Here is a 21,211-nt window from a genome sequence, read left to right on the forward strand (position 1 = left end):
GATGGAGGTTTAGGCGAATGTTAGACCGACATGATTTTTTTTATACATTTTTAAAAATTATTTGTTCACTCTATTTTCTTCTAACGTGTTAAAAAGCATTTAATGTTCGTTAACAAAATTATTTTCCATATGTAACCGTTTGTGAGCTAGCTTTAAGGGGGCTAATTCTGGAGGGTGATTTCACTCTTTAAACGTGAATTATCGCAGTTAAAAGAGATATGGATCTGCTACTACTACTACTACTGGCTGTTCTTCAAACCTACAAAGCTTCATCCAAAGGAGCCGGACCGTTCGCGACCTTCCTGGCAAGGTATGCGCCTATTAGGCCGACCTTTGCATGGTGCTATACCTTGCATTTCGTGTTGCATAAGGCGGCAAGCGGTTCGTTTTTACACGTGCCTTGGAATCTGTCGTGCTTTTGACTTCGTTTCCTAGATATTGTTATTCTCTCATTCCAGCAATATCTTATTTTTATATATATTAATGCACGTATATGCATGAAACTTGGTTACTGTCGTAAATAGAAAAAAAAGCCATGACTTTGAAAATTTCAAATAAGAAACTCTGCGTTCCTTTTTTGGTTTTTGCGGGTATTCCTAAGAATTTTTTTCTTTACTTACATCGCTGACCCCTTCGGGACTGGCAATCGGCGCGGTTGTGCTGGGCTGTGCAACGTTTGCGGTTGCTGCAGACGTTGCACCACCATTGTTGCTCCCAGTTGGCGGGGGTGGAAGAGCAGGCGGGGGTGTGCCAGTCCTCCCGGGACCCCAAGATTCCATCATTGTAGGTGAACCACATGTTAGTGGGCTGCGAAATATAGAGGATAGTTCCATTAGATGAATAGCGCACGTTGAACTCGATCGACCATTAAGAGATACTAAAAATATTTTTTCCAAAAAGAATATTTCCTGTCGCTTCAACCGATGCAACAATTATCAAAGACATACAGTTGCTTACGAGAGCATTTGTACATCCATCGTAGAAGACATTATATATAACATTTTGAAACTTTATTGGTACTGTGATCAGAAACCATTATCATGATTATACTGGAAAGCAATCTGAGAATGTGTCTAGAACGATGCCAGAGAAATTTCAAAATATTTCATACGATAAGAGTATAAGTGTCGAAACACTTTCGTGGACCACCGTAGGAGAAAGGAAATGTTATTTCCACGAACAAAGTGAACAAAATTCCTTCGATACTTTGAAATAAAATAATTTAGGTATCCGTCCGAGCTATATCTTCCAAAGTAGATACAAGTGATATTACCCAGTGAATTCTTCGCACGTAGTTTTCAAAGTTCGATTTTCATCAAAGAAAGGAGAAGTGGGGTAGTCCGAAGTGTCCCTCGAAATTGCTAGCCTTCGAATACCAAACTATCAAGTTACAAAACGATTCTCGTTTTATACCCTTGGATTACTCTTGTAAAAAGAGAGGAATATGATCGAAATAGTCGAGCAGCTTTCTTATCCATAAATACCGACGTCATCCTATGTATTTTCTACACCTACATATTTCCGAGAAGTTCCATTAAAAGGAAATGCGATTCTGGAATCGTCTATAGAGCTGGAACAAAATGCATCCCACGTATTCCTTGGCGCCCAAATCTTCTTTTTTTTAAACGACGTTAATATCTCTCTCTATCTCCCGACCAAACATTCGACTGGCCTCCTACTTCTTCGAAATCTACTTTTTAGAAGCCACCATCGTTGCTTTGCTTGCTAATATCGTCCGTAATACGCCTTTCCTAACAATAATCGTCGACGGAATGCAGACACATGGAATTCGTGGAATTTACGAAAATATGCTCTTACTTAAAGGATTAGATGGTCAAATTTCTTCTAATTAGAAATTAACACTTGGTCTGTTTTCTGTTATACAGGGTGATCCACTTAACTTTATCACCTGGAATATCTGGGTTCTTTCTGATAATATTAAAAGAAATGTTTCAGGTGTAAGGATACCGTGAACATGAAAATATCGTTTCGCGTCTTTCCCTACCTTTCATACGTTAAATTTGACAAACTAGGGTCACAGAATTATATAGGAAATATTCCAGGATGACTAAATAATACATAGAAATACATCTACGTAGAAATTGGATTCATCTACCAAATACTGTATCAGACCCTCTACTTTGGATACTTTATATATCTTTGCATACTATATGCATGTTGTAAATTTTTAAAACGTTAAATTTCAGAAAAATGTATAAGCATTCGCTATATATGTATTGATGTGCATTATATCATTATTTCTACCATTCTATTATCAAATTATTAATTTTATTATTCCATCCTAGTATTATTGTACTAATATTTCAGTATTATTCTATAAGCTATTTCCTTCAAGATATTTTAAACTGTCTACAAAATATATCGACTGAACATTCAAAGTATTAAAGGAATTAGAATTTCCAGAAGCAGATAAGAATATCGAAACTTCCACAGTAGGATCGTCACAGCTACCAAAACTTTCCTTCGTTTGCAACGCGATAAGGACTCGAAAATTTCCCGGCAAGGACCATCCTTCCATGGAAGTGTCCAACACCTGCAACTTGCTCAACTATCCACAAACTGGGGAAACTTACGCCTACTAGTATATTTTACGCGTTGCATGAGCTGACACGGCAGTTGGAGGTTAACAAAACAAAGTGCAGTCCGTTTACGTTATAGTTCTCACATGCACAAGGGTAACGGAGTTTCCCATTGTGTATCGCGTTGCGGTTCGTCAGTTTTCGTATCGATTGGCAACGTCTGACCTAACACTGACACACTTCACTCGCCAAGTCTGACCTCTGTTCCGTATCGACCATTGCCATAATCTTAGGATTTCTACAATTTATCGCGGAACACTTTCGCCACCGGTCATTTTTGGAATTGGAAGAGGCACACACGTCACCCTTGGTGGCCATCGACTTCGATTATCGAAGTAAGACCTCGTTCTTCTTAAGGAACCGAGCTACGATAACGTTCAAACGTATCCGGACATTTTCTTAGTTTCGACAGGATGCATTTTAATTTCGATTTTACGCATAAGTCGAACAACGACGATTTCTTCGAACGATTACTCGGAACTACGTCGAACAAAGTACTACAACGTCGTTAAATCGAGTTTTAAAAGGCAGTACGCGGTAATAATATCGACGCTTGTAACTTTTTAATCTGGTAGAGCTACAATTTTATTCACAAGCTCTATATCTTCAAAATTCTTTAAATTTTTGAATTATAAATTAAATTAAGACCGCAAATTATCCTTGCATTTAGTTTTGGAATTAGATACGCGTTTTTGGTCATCCTGTTGAACACTCAAATAACATTAACAACCCCAACTATGCAGATTGATACGAATTCAGTTAAATTAACACAACAATCGAGCTAATATTATTCATTTTTTACGAATCGTGAAAGATCGATCGCTTACTTTTTTGTAAGACTTTAATCAAGAAGCAAATCTATATTCTTTAACCTTCTCACATTAGAATACATCTACTGAGCAATAAAGAAGCCAGAAAATAAGAGAACTTCATTTATCATATTTTTTCAATGTTATCTTTGTTTGGTTGCATCGTTGACGTCTCAAGGAATGAAATTTCGTAGCAACCTTGATACACTACTGCTGGAAACTCTTTCCAATTTACGTCTGACTATCAAAGTCAAAACTTTCGAAAACAGTGCAGAATAAGCAGCACGTTTTTCAAGCGCGCAGCAAGTCGAAATGGATGGCGGCATTTACCAGCGAAACGTCAGCGGAACGTCTCCGATAATTGGCTATGAGAAACAGACGGTAGCTGGAGGAAACAGCGTAGCCGCGTTAACTCGGAAATCATGAAAGACTGTGTTTAATTTGTCGGAAATTCCGGGCGTATGTGTAACGTGTATCGACTAGGCTGGTCCGATGTCTGGAAAAATTTCCTGCTAGCAATTGCAAGCCTCCATTCGGAGAGAAGAGATACGGATAGTGGGCTGTATCGGCGTCGTTAGAGCGGGGACAAGTTCAGGGTAGTTTCGTTTGGAACATTTCCAACCATTTCGAACGCGTAATGAGAATTTCCCTCGCGCTACTCGGAACTGTCTTTCGTTCTCTTTTCCCTTTTCCCGCTACGAAACGTCCATCCGCCTGCATATATCAAGAGAGGAAAACAAATCAACCTCCTTTTCCTGGGTAACAGACCAGCGCCACACCGTCTCGCCACCGACATTTTTTGTTTATCGAGGGTTGAAAAGAGGATACGTGTAATTCCGTTTAATGAAATAGCTGTTCGTCGTGTCACGACCGTCTACCCACGTGTTAACGCAAGTGAAAAATTCTGAAAAGAACCTAGATGTACTTTGTCAAAGGTTTGTTAGGCGTTTTAGCTGTAAAAGCGTAGAGGTCTGGGTATTTTGTGAATTACTTGGCAAGAAGGCAATTTCTTTCTTGGCAATTTCTACCTTGCAGAAATTGCTTAATTCCGTTTAAAGAATCCGGATGCCCTCGCAAAGAGTTCGTCGAATTTTTTGACTTAATGGCGCACTTTCGCTATTTGTCTCGACAAAAAGCGTTTTTGTATAAGTTATTTAATCATGTTCTAGGAATGTGGATGCTCTTCACTAAAGTAGAACGAATTTTTGGATATTTTAAGAATTACTTGAGAGAAAGAGTTTGTTAAATTATTTTACAGAGTCGTTACTCTGTGAAAATTGATCATTTTTGATGGATTTTTATTAATCCACGAAGAGTCAGATTCCCGTGACGTTAAATTTGATATAGAACTTTTCCAACAGATTCATACGATTGAAGCTCATTTTTTCGAAGCTGCAGCTGTGAAAGAAAATTTCACAAATTCGTGCAATATGTCTTTCACGTCTTTACTTCTACTTGTAACTCTACGAAATTTCAGGAAATTGAAGTATTTTTTGTATTACAATAAACTGTCCTCTTTTGAATCGCGAAAATCCTTTCTATACATCTCCCTGACTGGTGTAATGATTTTCTACGAGGTATCCATTATTCTAATAATATCTTTTACCTTGACAAAACAATATATACAGCTATTTTGTTTGCACACGTTACATATTATTTCATTGGTCGAGCCTTAATGAATCAATAAATCAATAAATTTCGATAATCAGTATATTGTATGTACATTGTACATAATCTTTATGAAATTCAAAAAAACGGATAAAAGGAAATTTCTTTGGACAGAAAGAATGGTAGCAACGTTCCTTTCATTTCATATTCTTTTGATCCTTTCAAAGTTCTCAATACCCTTGCTTTATGCAAAGGACTGAATTTCCTCGCCACGTCGGAGCCGCGATCGAAATCGCGTTAAAAACACGGTGAATTTTGTCGACGTTTACTGCGACCAGGCAACCCTGACATCGATTCCTCGGTCGCCGTGTTGACAGAGTGATTTCGTAATACAAATAGATCCACATAATGGACTACCGCTTTTTTTTCTTCGCCTCTCCCCTTTCAACCCCGAGTCGTAGCTGGTCGCGCTCTCTTTTCATCGGCGCAACTTTACCTTGCGGCGTTTGCACGCTATTGTTGGGTGGGTTCAAGGAATTTACATGTCTAAAATGTGGTAAATTGCTGTCGTGTACATATTTGCATGGGTCCCTGCTTCAATATGATTCATTATAGTGCGTGGCACGTGCATCTCCGTTTGACAAACTCTGTACCGTTAATTCGCCGTTAATTCACTGTTAATTCGAGGAAATCACGATTGAGGATCATCGTCCATACCGTGAGATCGATACGCGTTTACGCTATTGAGCAACGTGTTTACACTATTACATTTACGTAATAGCATTTGTGTTATTGACGCACATGATGCGTCCATTTAATTATTTAAATGACGTATAAAATGACACAGAAAAATAAAGAAAACATTTTTAAGATAAAAACATTTTCTGCGATAAATAGTGTAACTTCAATAACGACTTGTTGTGTTTTATTTAATAATCCGATTTTCAGCGTCCATAATGATTTTTATCAATACTCGAACATCTGTGTCCGGATAAATCTCGAATTTTCAAGAAAATCAAAGAGACATTTTGCTCGAAGGTTAAACATCGTTCTGTTATATAATTTCTCTTCTTTTGCCCTCTGTTCTTTAATCGTATTTCGTGGATCACTGCAGTGTGCGTTGAATATTCGTTTTAATCAGCCGTAGCCAATTTACAGGGAAGAATGGCTAATGAATTACAAGTTTTTCACGTCTCCGCATGCCGCACCCTATCCATCCTATTATAGCACGCTAATACGTTGAAAGAGTTCCCAAGGGCCAACGCAAAATCACATTTGCATGTGCGTCGTTCAAACGCGATTCGCGTTTTCGCACCTATTCCCTGCAAAGAGTCGCAAATTCTTTATGAATTCAAAACTACGAACCTCGACACTAATTCAACAGCGTTTTGAATAATTAATGATTCAATTGTTCTCGCGTTCTCTAATGGATTTTATTTCTTTTTTTCTCTCTCCCACTTTTCTTTCTTTTTTCTTTCTTTAATTCGAAAAACGTGAGATAGAAAAGTCACAGAGCTCGACCTCCTACTTTTACATCTCCTGTTTTACCGCTGCTTAAAATTTCGTTGATTTTTTCAATTCGTATTTCGAGACTTTCCTCTTGTGTACGCGACGAATCGTGTTCAGTCGATAAAATTGCTTTGACCCAGCAAATACTCTTTCGCAATTTCTTGTTAATCGCAGACCGAATAGAACGCTTTTGCTGTTTAGAAATCGACGAGTGCGTGCGAACACGCGAAGGCCTCTCTGAAAACAACCATAATGCGGCTCGATAGGAAACTAGCACGTTCCGTTTAGCAGCGAATTATTGTCGTTCTTGTTCTCGAATTTTAGGATAACTCGTAATTGAAATATCACGCATCGTCGTCAAGTTACACTTGCGGGCCTGTTATCCGAAGACCTTGTGCGTATGATCCGCAATACAGTAATTGATACAACACTAATTTTCAATTATCTGCGTAAGTAATCGTCAGTTAGCATATTTGCAACTCTGAATTAGTCTTTGTACTGTAAAGTGGCGTGGGTAGCTTTCTCGGAAAATGTTGTATAAATGTAATTTGGAAAAATTCTTACATCAAATAAGACAATTCTATTATGGGCCATTACGACGAGCAACTTCAGCAACGAAGGAATCTTCTAAGACAGAATTGCAACAATAGGAAAAACGCAAACACCTGGCAAAGGAATCTCCGAGGATCTCGCGATATTATAAAAGTGCAAATATGTAGAAATAATATGTAATATGTAGAAAAATCTCGATCGTACAAAGGATATACAAAGAATGAAGATTCCAGCAATAACTAGAATTCATAAGAGAAGGGAAGCAGTAAAACTTTGTAACATTTAATATTTTAAAGCTGCTAGCAGCGTATTTATCCAAAATATGAAAAAGTCGAAATCGTACCAACGATTAAATATTCGTACGTGTGTAAAGCCATTTTTATGAAGTGTGTAAATATTTTTATGTAAGAACAACGTAAAGTATACGAACAATAGGTACAATATCCAACAGTAAAGATTGAGTCACAGCTAGAGTATAATTTATACGGTCGTGACAGTGATTTCACATGCTTATTTTCCTAGAATTCTATCAATTCGCTCGTTTTAACGGTCCAAGTACATAAACTTTGGACGTTCGAACGATTTTACTGCATCTCGCTGCCACTGGGTCTTCCACAACAATAAAATAAATTAAACGCGAAATATGCTTGGTCCTCAGCCATTTAAACTCGCCAGCAAGTGGCTTCCATCTTGAACTATAGCGGTTATTAATGTTTAGTGATACGAATGATCTTGCCTCGCCAAAAACATTACTTACAACTAGGTACAACATTTCTCATAGCCGTAACTTCGCAATGAATAGCTTCAACCCGCCATTCGATGATTAAATGCCGTTATACTTCACTGTTTACCTAATTCCAATTTAGCCATCCTCGCGTCGATTCGTTATACCCGAAACTCGAAAACGATCCCACCAAAAAGCTTCGCTTAAGCGTCTCCAATTACGAAAACCATCGTAACTTTCCGAAACGAGCGAGGTAAGACCTAGATTTCTTCGAATCCCCCTTCTCCTCCGAATCTTCTGGAATTCACGGGAAACGAGCATGGAACAATGTCGCCGACTTGAAACAAGAAACTCCTCTCAACTTCGAGCCTTTCTCCGGGTTTAAAAGTCAACTTTGGCACGGATATACTTTGAATTATCGGTTCTCTCCATTTGAGACTCGTAGCTTTCGTTAGGCTAAATTACTTTTCCTATTGAAAAGGCAACGCTTCGTTTCGCTTAAATTGTTTCCAGTAGCATTATCTATTGGAATTATTTCAGCGTCCTAAGTGTTGGATTTTAACTGTTTATAAATTAACAATTTCGTATTGCTGAAATTGTTCCGACTCATCGGCAAATTCCACTTCTAAAAGTGCGTCAAAAGTTTATTTATTTGTTCGTTAGGAAGATCGTTAAAAATCGGGATGAAAAGGAATCGAATGTACGGTTAACGATTAATTAGAATTAATTACTCTCGGAGCAAACTGCGTGCAATTAGTGTCGAAAAGATAATGCCTTCAATGACGATTCCCTTAAACATCGTTATCTTCAGAATGATTGCTAAAAGAAATAATCGATTATCATTTTGATCAAAGCACGATCTTTCTCTAAAGTAAAAAGTTTACGAACACTTATAACTATCAGTGAAAATAAATTTTGCCAATTAATTTTGCCGATTAATGGGTCGGAATTACCTGACTGATCTTTCCAGTATTGAAATCAACTCCCCTATCTGACGTTATTTTTAAGAAGAAACATCGCCTACTGCGGGAAATTTTTTAAAATACGTATTAATCTAGTAGCGTTGCGCTCCATTTCCGGTCCAGGTATATCCCTTGAGGCCACCATGTAAGTTAGATATGCTTTGACGTTGCCACGAGTTTAATGCAGCTTTCGACTCGTATTATGGTCACGCACGCTCCTTATTGCGAGATAAAATCTTCAGGCTCAAACCAACGCCTTCATTCATCTCCTTCACGCCTTCTTTTTTCATTCTTATTCAAGCAGGTTCATTCACAGCCTCTATTTATTCACGCGATGCCTCTATCTCTTCACGATCGTTGAAAGATCCGGCGCATAGAACCGCGCTCTTCAAACAGACCTCGAGGAGCATTTTCTGCTCGAATTGAACGTGAACGGATTTTTATTTCTTTACAGAAAAACTGTTTCGATGGCACAGAAATTTAATTGCTTGATATATCTATGTTCGAACGAAGATAAATACGAGCCTTTCAGCAGTCAAGCTAACCAACTTTGTTTTTTATTAGTTCCTTAATTTCAATAGACAAGTACGCGATTAATATTTAATTCTCGAGAAGCAAATATAGTACCTATCTCTTCGTAAGTTCACCCGTTACAAGATGATAACACTAGCGATAACAAATACTCTGACGTACTAAATCAAAATTTGAACACGGCGAGAGAGAAGTTAAAACGCGTTTCTATTCCCTCTGTGAGTAGTCTTGTCGCAGTCACCTGATCGTTTCTCAGTCCCCCACACCGCGACGCAACGTTCACCGACCTCCCACGTTCTACCGCCCCCAAATTCCAACGTTAATATCAACCTCTCTGCAACGTTTACCTTCCCCTAATTTTTACTTCCACGTTTATCTCCCAACGTTTACCTGTCAACCTTAACTTCCCCCGAATATTTGCCTCTTCAAACATCTTCTCTTGCGAGAAGGAAGTTCTCTTAGACGACTCATATTCATGAGTGAAGAATGTCAGGATAAAAACCATTCGCAAACGTTAACCTCCCCCTCGATATTAATCTTAACTTAACATTTTCCAATGTTGACACCCTATCAATGTTAATACGTGCCGCTTTGATTTCTCTCAGCGTTAACATCCCCCAATGTGTTTACCTTTGCCAAGTTAAGGGCGGGAGAAGGTAAACGTTGAGAACGCGGCCTCCGAATTTTCATTTCTGTCCCGAATCCTCGTTCAAATGCCGCACTGTACGACGCGACGTTGCGTGTTCAACGGGGCTCACCTTGAAGCGCGCAGTAAAACCGGGACATTTCTCTTTGTCACTGTAAAGTTGCAGCTGTAATCAAGCTCTTACCGTTAATCAGTAGCTAGCTACGACTAAACTTTCTTTTCTCTGGAACCTCCCGCTCTCCCCAGACTAACAGAACCGCACACCGCAGACTTTGCACACTGGATGATTAACTCGGAGCAATTGTTGCTTCATTGGTGGATCGCTTCGGTGTTTAATCGTTACAGGGGCGCAAGGTAGAGAATTTTTAAATATTTTATATATTTCAGTTTTCAAGAATCTTATTTTTTCACGGTGTCCGTTGCTTCGAGTCTTGCAGATTTATTTTGTAGCTATTTGTATCTCTCAGTGTACGTAGCAACCAACCAACGTAGGAAATCTTGGCAATTAGTAAAGCTGAATCGAGATCGACTCGCGTGATTCCACCATAATCCCGATTTCATGACGTACCTCTATTCCCTGCGGAGAACAAACCTTCTAATTACCCAGCTATTAACCATTTGCATCAAAGGTCTACCAAGTTCCACCATATCACCTAAATCACAACCTCCGACAAAACCACCACATTTTCGTCCTCAAAAAATTACTCTTCCTCCAACTTTCAAAAAAGTAAAAGAAGAAAAAGATTTAAAAAATCCAGATATAGCAGATGTGAATCTGCAAATGTTTGCATCGTTGGCAGATACCCGTCATAAACACGCCGACCAACCTCGAAATTCTCGACAATCGGTCCCGCTCCGAGATTGTCGGCCCACAATTTCTTTTTTCTTTTCTTTTCCAACAGATCCCTATCGCTGTTGCGAAATTACCATCGCGTGCCCCCTTGGCTGCCATCGAATCTTTTTTCCACGGTTCGTCGGAATTTTCAAGGTACCCGTCATCGTCGCCGCGCAACTTTCTGATCGTTTTCCGCTCGGTGGTTGCGTGTCGAAACAGTACACCTGGTTTTACCTTGAAGAGAAGAACACCACAGCGTGCACGCTGTCTCCGTTAGTTGCTGTCTGACTCCAAGGTCGCAGCTGCGATCGTATTATTCTCTGTCGTTCGTCGTGCCTCGCGGTTCCGGGGATTGTTTATGTCGCACCAACCCTCTTGCGTGTTAAGCTTCCGACCACCAGTGTCATCCTTTCGCTAAGTCTTACATAGACATTGCAAGACAATGCATCATTCCAGCGTGACCTAGTCTAATATTTAAATATTATAGTGTAGTATCGTGGAAATTAAGATATCAATTGTTTCCCGATTACTTACAATTTATTAATTGGACAGAAAACGATGTTTGTTTAACTGAAACTAAATGCGATACTCGTATCTATCTCAAATAACTTTACAGTTATTTGGCAACTCTCGTCACAACGAATCTAACACTCTCTCTTTCTCTCTCTCACTAGCAACTCTAACAACTCTACAACACTGACAACTCGATCAATTCTCTCAACTCTACTCTCCGACGTCTCGATCAACTCTGACTCTCGCAACACACACACTTTTCGTCTCGCATACTCTGACCTCTCGGTCATCCCCCCTTGAAACACGAAACCGTCCTTCTGCTCTAACGTTGTTTATTGCTTTCTCACATCACTGTAAGAACTGTAGTCACATAGGAGCTCTTAAATGTAAACGAACCACAGAAAGACGACGTACACGGTTTTTTCAAATTTCAACCGACCTCTAATTCAAATTACTTTACGATATTAGAATAGTTTATACGTAGGATTTTTATATATTCGTAGGAAATTGAAAGATAAAAATGTACAAAATACAATACGATCACTTAAATTACGGTTTAATTACGAATTGTTTGCTCGTGATAGCATCCACGCCACTTGAAAATTCATCCGTGAATTTGTCAATGTATTTTATAAACGTAATGATTTTCGCAAACCACAAATTGTCGTGAGATAAAATCATTGCGTGGAAAATGATGTTAATGGCTCTAGGTTAAAGCTATTCATTTTAATTCAGCTGTATCGAATTCGCATTGTACTTACAACGTTGTTTGTGCTCGCTAATCCAACCTAATTAAAAATTATTTAGGCAATAAATCATAATGTTTCCCCTGGAAATATTACATGTTGCGCCGTATAGATTTTTCAACTAATTGAGAACACGAAGTTGGAAAAAGTGGTTAATTTCAAGCAATTGGTAAGCTATAAAAATTTGCACGAACAACGAGAAGATTTCCTTAATCCGTAAAGTGGAAAAACAAAAATCTTATTCAAAGATTTTTCAGCGAATTAGGTTAATGAATATCGATCTGATGGTAACTCTGGTGGAAATTGGTTTCTCCAAGCAATTAAAGTATTAAAATCACCCGAATCGATAGCGTGCAACGCATTTCCTGTTTCTGGTGACATTCTTTCCGCGATAGTTCTCCGAAAATATAAGTCTCATCTGTCTTGGCGATTCGTACTGGACGAGAAACTGCGACCGTGCCAGCTGCCTTTTATCGGAAATACCGTCGAAAACATATTTTTCTTTCACTTGCCCTAGAAGCGGCCAGTGATAAACGTAACTCTGCTTTACAACGCTGTGAAATACGCGTGTAACTTTTCCTGCAAGACAGCCAATTCTCGCCCGGTTTCTCGTTTGATTATTTAAGTACAATTGCTCACGGAATTATTCGAATACTTCTAGATAACTTAATAACAAGATACTTCATGCAAATATTGTATTTATTGATTATAGTATACTTGTTGATTGTATTAATAAACCCTCGAGATTTCTGGTTAAACTACCCTTAACACATATTTTATCCTTAAAATAACTATTTAGTGGTGGCCATGTTGTGCCAAATATACGTTAGTAGTAAATATCTCATAATTTCTATTATACGTGTCTCATTATCGAGCTGATAATATTACAAGACAGGAAAATATTCCAAACCAATACTTTACTCTAAGATTAAATATCCTAAAATGAACGCAATTTTTCCAAGGATGTAGTATCGAAAATTTAATCAATTTGATCAACAACATTACTCTATGGCAGTATCGAGCAAACGTGCAAATCGTATTAAATTTCCGTAGAATAAAAGTCACGAAACTTGCTGGGGAAACTTGTCACGAAAATGTTCGACTTTCGAAGGTATTTATCAAGCTAAATTCATCGATAGCAGATTTATCCTCTTGATACTGAAATCCGAGTGCTGCGCTTCGTAAGCAAAATTTGCATTGACGAACGAGGCAGCGAAAGGCACGAGGAAAGTTTAAGAAGCGTTCGGTGATAAAATCGATGGAGAAAGATAACTGTTAAAAGATCGGCTGAGAGATTGCTGGCGCGGTAGCAATTGTAGTGCTACAATTGCCAAGACCGGAATTGCTTCTAGCTAAGGATGTTCGATCGTTCGTCGATTACGAAAGATAAGGAAGCAAGCCACAAAAGAAGGATATAAAGAGAAACGGCGATGGTAAGTTGATCTTGATTCCTTGAAAAGAAACGTCCTGTTCCTTCTACACGGGGAAATGGCAATTTCTTCGATCGAGAAGTTAATGTTACTTATAGAAATCGACCACGTTTGCTTCGCTTGGTTCTACGTGACAATTCGAAAGATATAATACTTAATTGACGCGGTGATAGACATGCAACTGTTATAACAAGTATTTGCACATACTTTCACTTTCCAATGGAACATTTTTTATCAAGCTTTCTAAATCTCATTTGCATAGTATCAAAGTCTCTGTAGCTATACGAAATTTCCTTGGATGTAATTAATTAGCATGTAAACGCTATAATAGATACGATGGTGTATAAATACTTTTTGCACAAAACGTAGTACAGTAAAACTCCATTTATCCAACACGGTCGGGGAACAAGACGTGTCGGATAACTGGATCAGTCGGATAATAGGAGTTCACTAGTATTTCCCTTCCTTAGTTGTTTATTTATTCGTATAATGGGGGTTAATTTTCATATAACTGAATGTTGCTAAGCTGAAATTTGTAAACGCTAAGGCCAAAACATTCATTTGTATAAGCGTCACATGGCCTGCAATCAGATAGTAGGATTTCAGGAACATATTCGGTAAATCGGGCATTACAATGACACTGGACCGAATAAACGTCCCAGTTCGGATAAGCGAAGTTTTACCGTATATGTACGTTTTACCACCAGCGTTTTATTTCTTATTTTGGTTGTCGGACGAATTCCTAATTGATTAATTATTTATAGAATATTCATCGGCAATTTGACGAGTACCAATTAAGGGACCAACGCTACGGAATTGTCAAAATAGTAATATCAAACTATATAATATTGTAGTATTATAGCAATGGATTAATAAGTAACAAATACTTGGAAAACATTTTTATATCGACTCGTCCTTATTCACAGAAGTTCTATCATTTCATAAATGTCACGCGAAAAATATGTCATCATGACAAAGATTTACGAGGTTCGAAAGAGAATCGTGATATTTACGATTTGTCACGAATCGCGTCCATAGACGAAAAGGAAGGATGAGAGGTTGCATAGACGGCGTTCACGTTGAAAGAAATACGCGTCACGATTCGTGAGCCATTCGTGCGGCAGAGATATCGATAAGGGTTGTTTACGAAACCCTTAATCAATTCAGTGGTACCACACGGAACTACTGTTTACTCGGGCGGATGCCAATATTTGATCTCGTGTCTGCTTTCGATCATCCCAGATTACTATGTTTTCCCCCCTCGCTGCCAAGCGAGATCCTATACATCGAGAAGTGTCTACCTTTGATGGTGGCACCTTGCACGAATCTTTCGAACGAGGTCCATTTTTTTTAGTATCATCACCTAACCAGTTAACTGTGTTTGACGTGTATACTCGCCGTCGCTTTTATTTATTTACGCACACTACGATCTAACCCCATGAGAGATTTATAAAATTAAATTCCCCAATTAACTGGTTAAATGGGTCATTCAAATATTCAGTATATTAATCCTGTCACAGATTGAAATAGTCGTTTTAGCAAAAGAAATAGAAGAACCGAGCTCACAGTAAATAAGTAAAATTGAAAAATTAATAGGTATCTATATTATTAAATGGAATGTAAATATTCCTTTATGAAAGACCGAAACTAAAGATTAACAATAAGCGTTCTGATGGTGAAATTCTAATAGCGAAATTCCAATAGCTTGTAAAAGCCTTAGGGAAATTTGTATTCTCTTGTTTTCCCTTCCTTGCCCTCTCTTCTTTTCTATACTGCTCCCATCATTGTTCCTTTCTTTTATTTTATGCTTTCTCCTTTATTTTGCCCTTTCGTCTTGTCTTCCTATCCCTTCTTCTCTGTCCTCTTAACTTTTCATCCCTCGTGCTATTCCGTTTTCTTCTTCCATCTATTTCGTCTCCCTTTCCCCTCTTTCGTCATTCTGTTCCCTTCTCTTTCTTCTTTTCCCATCCTGTATCATTTTTGCCCATTCGATTTTCATGTTAGATACTCTCCATAACCATATGTGTCGTATGAAAAATTTAATCAACCCAGAAGGGTACGTGGAACATTCGAATATTAAAACAGAATCGCACTCGACCCAAAATTCGCTCGCAAATACCAAGCACCACGAGCTACGAAATTCTAATCAACGTTCGAGCGAAACCATGGAAAGCTATCGTCGTCACGGAACATATCTGACACGTTTGAAAATTCAATTCAGCGAAACGCTACATAAAACGATTGAGATTTCTATTGCTCGGTTCTTTGCCGGCTTGTCCGACGATCGATTATCGGAATAGAGAACACGGGGCGGCACCGGTTAACGAGATATCGAAACGGCCATTCGGTGTTCACAAAGGTCCAACCGAATGCCAGCTTCATTGTCGGATACGCTGTAAAACCGGCGAGAACAATACATTGTATCATTAACGAGCCAAGTGTACTTAGTTAGGTCAGCTTCGTCAGTTTCTTAATTGGCTTCTGCACAACACCCGCAGTACGACAAATCAGCTCGCGCAACTCCAACTACCGGACAAGCCCAGCAGCAACTTCTGAATCAAGACATTTTCTGGACCAATTATGTACGATGCAAGTGAAATTCCACGCGAGATTCTTTTTTCGACAAGAAAATTTCGCGAAATTTCATACAAGACGGTGATTTCGTTGCGCCATAATCAATCCCTGCAGCTTTTTATTGCAGGTTAATTTTCTGATCGTGATTTTATTTATTACGCGAAGAAATTGTGACCGAAGAGAGCCCGGTTTCCATATAATTTTGTTACTATTTTCTTTGCTTACTTCCAATTTGATACTATCGTGAAAGATATATCGATATATCATGTAACATACATATAAAATATAGAGAAAGATATTCGTGTTTCGCAAATCTCCTCAATTTCATATGGATCGATCGCAATGAAAGAAACAATTGCTTGTATAGATAGATTGGCAATAAATCTATGAAGGATAATTTGACAAATTTTAATTAAACATTACGATTGCTGATGTTTGTAAAACGGGCCAACCTTTTCCAGAAACTAAGAAACCCGTATAATTTCAATTGACTAACAACATCACTGATAGCCCATTATTGCAATTGACGCAACTATAACAATCGATTAAAAAATGTAAAATAAAATGGAAAGAAACCTTCGATATTTCAACAATAAGAAATAAATTCTTCGCGCTTTTCGCGTCTTCTAAGTTCCATTTCTTTGCCATTAATATTCCCACTAAGCTGTACCGCATATCATAAATTAAATGAAAGCAGTACGATAAACTTATTTGCTTTCCTATCTTGGTCCGCGATTCAACGTGCGGAAGTTCGATGAAATATTAAACGAAAGTTGGAAAACTCACCAGTTCTCAGAGGCGTCCTCGTCGAGGATGGTCCCGTCAGCAAGTCGATGAGGTAAGTTGGTCGTGGTTCTCGGTCGATTCCTGACCCTTGGTGGACCAACGACACCGGTCCTGGAGAGGCCAGCACGAAAGGACGCCCTTGCCCTGTCGACTGCTCGAGTCAACGTCATTGAATCTTATTAGTGATTGTTAGTAGAAACTGCTAGCTATGCATCGAAGAAAATATATATTGCGAAAAATCACGTATTACCATATCGTTTCGATGAAAAATTTCCATCAAACCGTTAGTAGTTTGTTATCGTTAAATTGCAGACGTTTATGCATTCATGGGAAATATAATTTTTAAGACGCACAAATACACGCTATGTCCGTATACAATCCGAGAAATATTGCAATTTATATTTTTTTTAAATTGCGTAGATAACATCTAACATCAATTTTTAATCACTTTTAAAACTACTAACTAACTATTTCGGGAGCGATAAAGATATATCGTTATAAATAATAATGTCGAAGGAATATACTTGAACAAAAATTAATGATTTTTACAAATACAATCAGTATTTGAATTAATACGTAACAGATTGCGTAATGTACAGAAATGTATAAAATATGCAAAATGAAGCACTCGTTGTAATAGTTAGGGAAACAAATTTCTATTTAAAATTTGCATAGACCTTTACAATTTACTTAGAATTTTCTTGTATTTCATTAAATTCGTGATTATTTTACAAACCGGTGAGCATAATACTGGCATAATAATGAAGATAATACTACCGGAACAATATTATCAGAAAAAGTTTTCCAACGTTGTTCTATACGTGCTACTTTCCGCAATATATTTTTCTCATCGAACTCGGGTGTTTGAGTGAGTTACGCGTAAACGAAGTTAGTCACCGGTTGGATTAAACAAACTTTCGCTGGAGTGAGAGGAAATAGGATCATGAATCGCGTTGCACGGACACCTGAGAGCACTGAGGGCACGGACAATGACTCTGCTTGGAAAATTAACGCTTTGAATACGCTGAACGCTATGAGAAAAATTGTGTTTTTAGGAGAAAAATCTGAGAAAAGTAATAATTGGAAAAAGTGAGCGACAAATTTAGAAAATAGAATAAAACATACAAATTTTTACAAGTGGCGTGGTGGTACAGTTTCTTCAGACTAGGCAAATATTTTCAACGCAGATAATTCGATGGAAAAAGATTAATTTGACTTGCAATAAAATTTCTTGTACCTTATAATATAATCGAACACAATTTTTCACTAAGTTCGAAAACTTATCTGAATAAATGTTAACACCTAATCAATATTCACTTGCAGTTCGATAATCATCAATTATTACGAGTTATGCTGAACTGTATAGAAATTATATGGAAGGACCAGATGGTACGAAACTGTCGATTTATCGTTATATGCACGATTGGATCGTTGGCACACGAATTCTACGAGCCTCTGTATGATCATCGTAAAGCTTTTTGATTTTGGGCCAAGCGCGAGTCGTTGAACTTCACGTACCGAAATACAATAACTGCTTTACATTCGATCACATGAACGAAAAGGTACTAGCAAAATTCAAAAGGAAATATCGAAGAATTCTATTGAAAAAGGTATTGCGAATTTTCAGATTCTTCTTTAGGCCATGTATATTATATTTGTAAAACTATGAAAAAAGATAGTGACTGTAACAAACCGTAAAATGAATCCCTTTGTGCGTTTCAAAAGCAAAATAGTGAACATTTTTCATCTTGATAGGATACAAAAATCCAATAAAGTGTAAAATTCTAGTAAAAAAAAAAAGATCAATAATACATATTCTCGCTAGAAAGTTTTAAGACAATTTAAATTGGCACTTTATACGACAAAGAAACTAAGTAACGTATAAAGCGCCAATATATTACGAGAATTGCGAGAAGGTGTGATTTAAAATTCATAACCTAAATCATATGTTGAAGTTTTGTTAAAAATAAAAAGTGTACTTACTGCTTTGAAACAAAATATAGCGAAGGAAATGAGTTATAACAGTTTATGTGAGTTTGTCACAAATTGGCCGTTGGACAGCCGCTACCTTTCCTCACAGTTGAACAATATAAATGATTTAGGAAACGCAAGAATCCGTTTAAAATCCTACACGAAGATAAAAGAATCATTGCTCTTGTCGAGGACGAAGATTAAAAAAGAAAGAGCATGGAAACGGAAGGTGTTTGCGATTGGAAGCGATGGGTGCAATTTTCTCCGATGCTCAGGGCCATCGATCGTTATTAAACAGCGACAAAGGCATCCCTCTTTCTCACACGATGTCCCTCGAAATAACAGCTCGTTAGAAAAAGAAACTCGAAGATTGATTGGGTCGTTTCACATAATTGTCCTTCTTATAAAGCGTATAACAACGATCAGCCTTGTGTCTTTAGATGTTACATGCGTTGGATAAAAAATGAAATGCATCCTTCATCCTATTACCAAGGGAGTAAAAGAAATTCTTGGAATCGTTAAAAAAGAAATGAAAGGAAGAAGAAAGACGAAAGAGGTCGTGTAATAGGAAACGAGTCGATGAAAAATCGACAGAAAATTAATCGGTTGGCAAGAAATAAATACGATATCAGTTTCTATCGACGTTAAAGCTTGCGCTCGTAGTACGATCAGATTTAATTAAAAATTGTTTGGCAATGATTACAATTTTCGATTCTCGTTGAAACTTCGAGTAAAATATCACGGAAATACATAGAGTGGCTCGCGGCGATATTCCAACATTTACCATGGAAAACTTTCCTATGCTTTTACGTTATTGTATGCATGTTCATATAAAAAAACATTTTAAAATTTCATTATGTATACTCGCACTGAATATTCTGTAGCTTCTATGTTGATTTTCAAATTTGCTTCGTACTTTACCAACATAATCATGACAGTCGGGTTTCATTACGGTACAGTGAAAATTTCAAATGTTTTGCATAACACGCACAAAGTACTGATAAAGAGTTTCTATAGATATTTGTGACATTTATCACAGAAACCTACTAGGTATGTATTGTACGTTTCACATGAAACATTTTTGAAGTTCCATTAATATTGTAACGAGACACGATTATTACGATAATTAATATAAATTTGAAACCAACTGAAAAACCTATATAGCAGTTGCAAGGTATCTATTGCAAATATATTTCTAGTATAAAATTAATACACGTCATAAATAGCGATTTTAAACGTGCAATATTTGTTAAAAATGGTTCCATCGTGGTATATCGATATAATGGAAATGTTTCACTGGGCGAAATTCTTCGATATTTTACACAGTACATATGATATATTCATAAAAGTTTTCGACAAGTGTTCAAGTACTTTCATGAGTTATATGTATTATAAAAGTGAAATAAACGTGGCTCGATCGTCCACAGACAACTCCACGTCCATTTTAATAATCAATTTCATTCCCAGGGTTGTATCCATCAGCTGATTCGCCCGTGGGGGTTGAGGGTGGATTTATCAACCCGCAGGTGGGGTGTCTATAGCTTCCTATACGGGAGTATAATATTTATTACCGGGTCAGGGTTAACTGTTAGGCGCGCCACACACGTCCAGCGACTGTTCTGCGGCGTCATCCTAAAAATAGTTTCGCGAACACTTCCAGATATAAAACGTGACCACGCGTCTCTTCCTCTTCGCGTGTCCCTCTCCTATACCCTAGTGTACTCGCGCGTGTGCTCGGAATTGCACTGAAATTGCCCGAAGAATCGGTAATGCCATTTGGACACACAGGTTTACTCTACTTGTTACAAGCGTTCTTCTGCTAAAAAATTAAAAAAGAAATTATCGTTGATGACGGATATGGGAAAAGGAAAATTGAAATACAAGTTGATGAAAGGTAGTGCAAGATTGATAAGAAATATTCATTTCCAAAGGTTGTGGATCAATCTTGTGCAGTTGTAAGCTTTTCAGGTTACTGCTGAACTTATTTAGAGTTTGGATATTCGGTCAGAAAAGACTACTCTGGCTGTTGTATTTGAGGCATTCAGGGAGGAAACATGGTGTAAGTGAACGGATCTTTAAATTGAGGGAATTGTGGCTACAGTTATATTCTGATAAGAAAATCTATATGTTCCTGAACATATTTATAGGTACTCATAAAGATTTGGAAGTCTGTGACAAACCTCTAAATAAATAAAAATAAAGAACGCTAGATAAATAAGAAAACTGCAGATTAAATAGACTATTCTAATAAAGAAGTATTGCCACACGTATCCATGAAGAGACCTGCAAAATCCGTAAGAAAAGTTTGTAGATAAATATTATCGTACATCGTTCCCCATATTTGTCTTGTCTGTTTGGTAAACACCGTACTTTTACCATTTTTCTTCACCGAGTTCCTCGATTTTCATATGAAAG

General features: G+C 37.7%; 1 protein-coding gene across 8 annotated transcripts in view; it reads right to left on the minus strand.

The window, feature by feature from the left end:
- The window catches only part of LOC126873370 (potassium voltage-gated channel subfamily H member 6), a 145,763-nt gene that overhangs the window by 78,653 nt on the left and 45,899 nt on the right, over positions 1–21,211 (minus strand). For all 8 annotated transcript variants that reach the window (XM_050634171.1, XM_050634167.1, XM_050634166.1 and 5 more), the window contains exons 4-5: positions 16,826–16,976; positions 621–807 (exon numbers count right to left, since the gene is read on the minus strand). In XM_050634171.1, coding sequence (XP_050490128.1) covers positions 621–807; positions 16,826–16,976 — 338 coding nt within the window. The remainder of the gene's footprint in view (positions 1–620; positions 808–16,825; positions 16,977–21,211) is intronic.

Source organism: Bombus huntii, chromosome 14 (genome assembly GCF_024542735.1).
Source record: "Bombus huntii isolate Logan2020A chromosome 14, iyBomHunt1.1, whole genome shotgun sequence".
NCBI classification, from domain to species: domain Eukaryota; kingdom Metazoa; phylum Arthropoda; class Insecta; order Hymenoptera; family Apidae; genus Bombus; species Bombus huntii.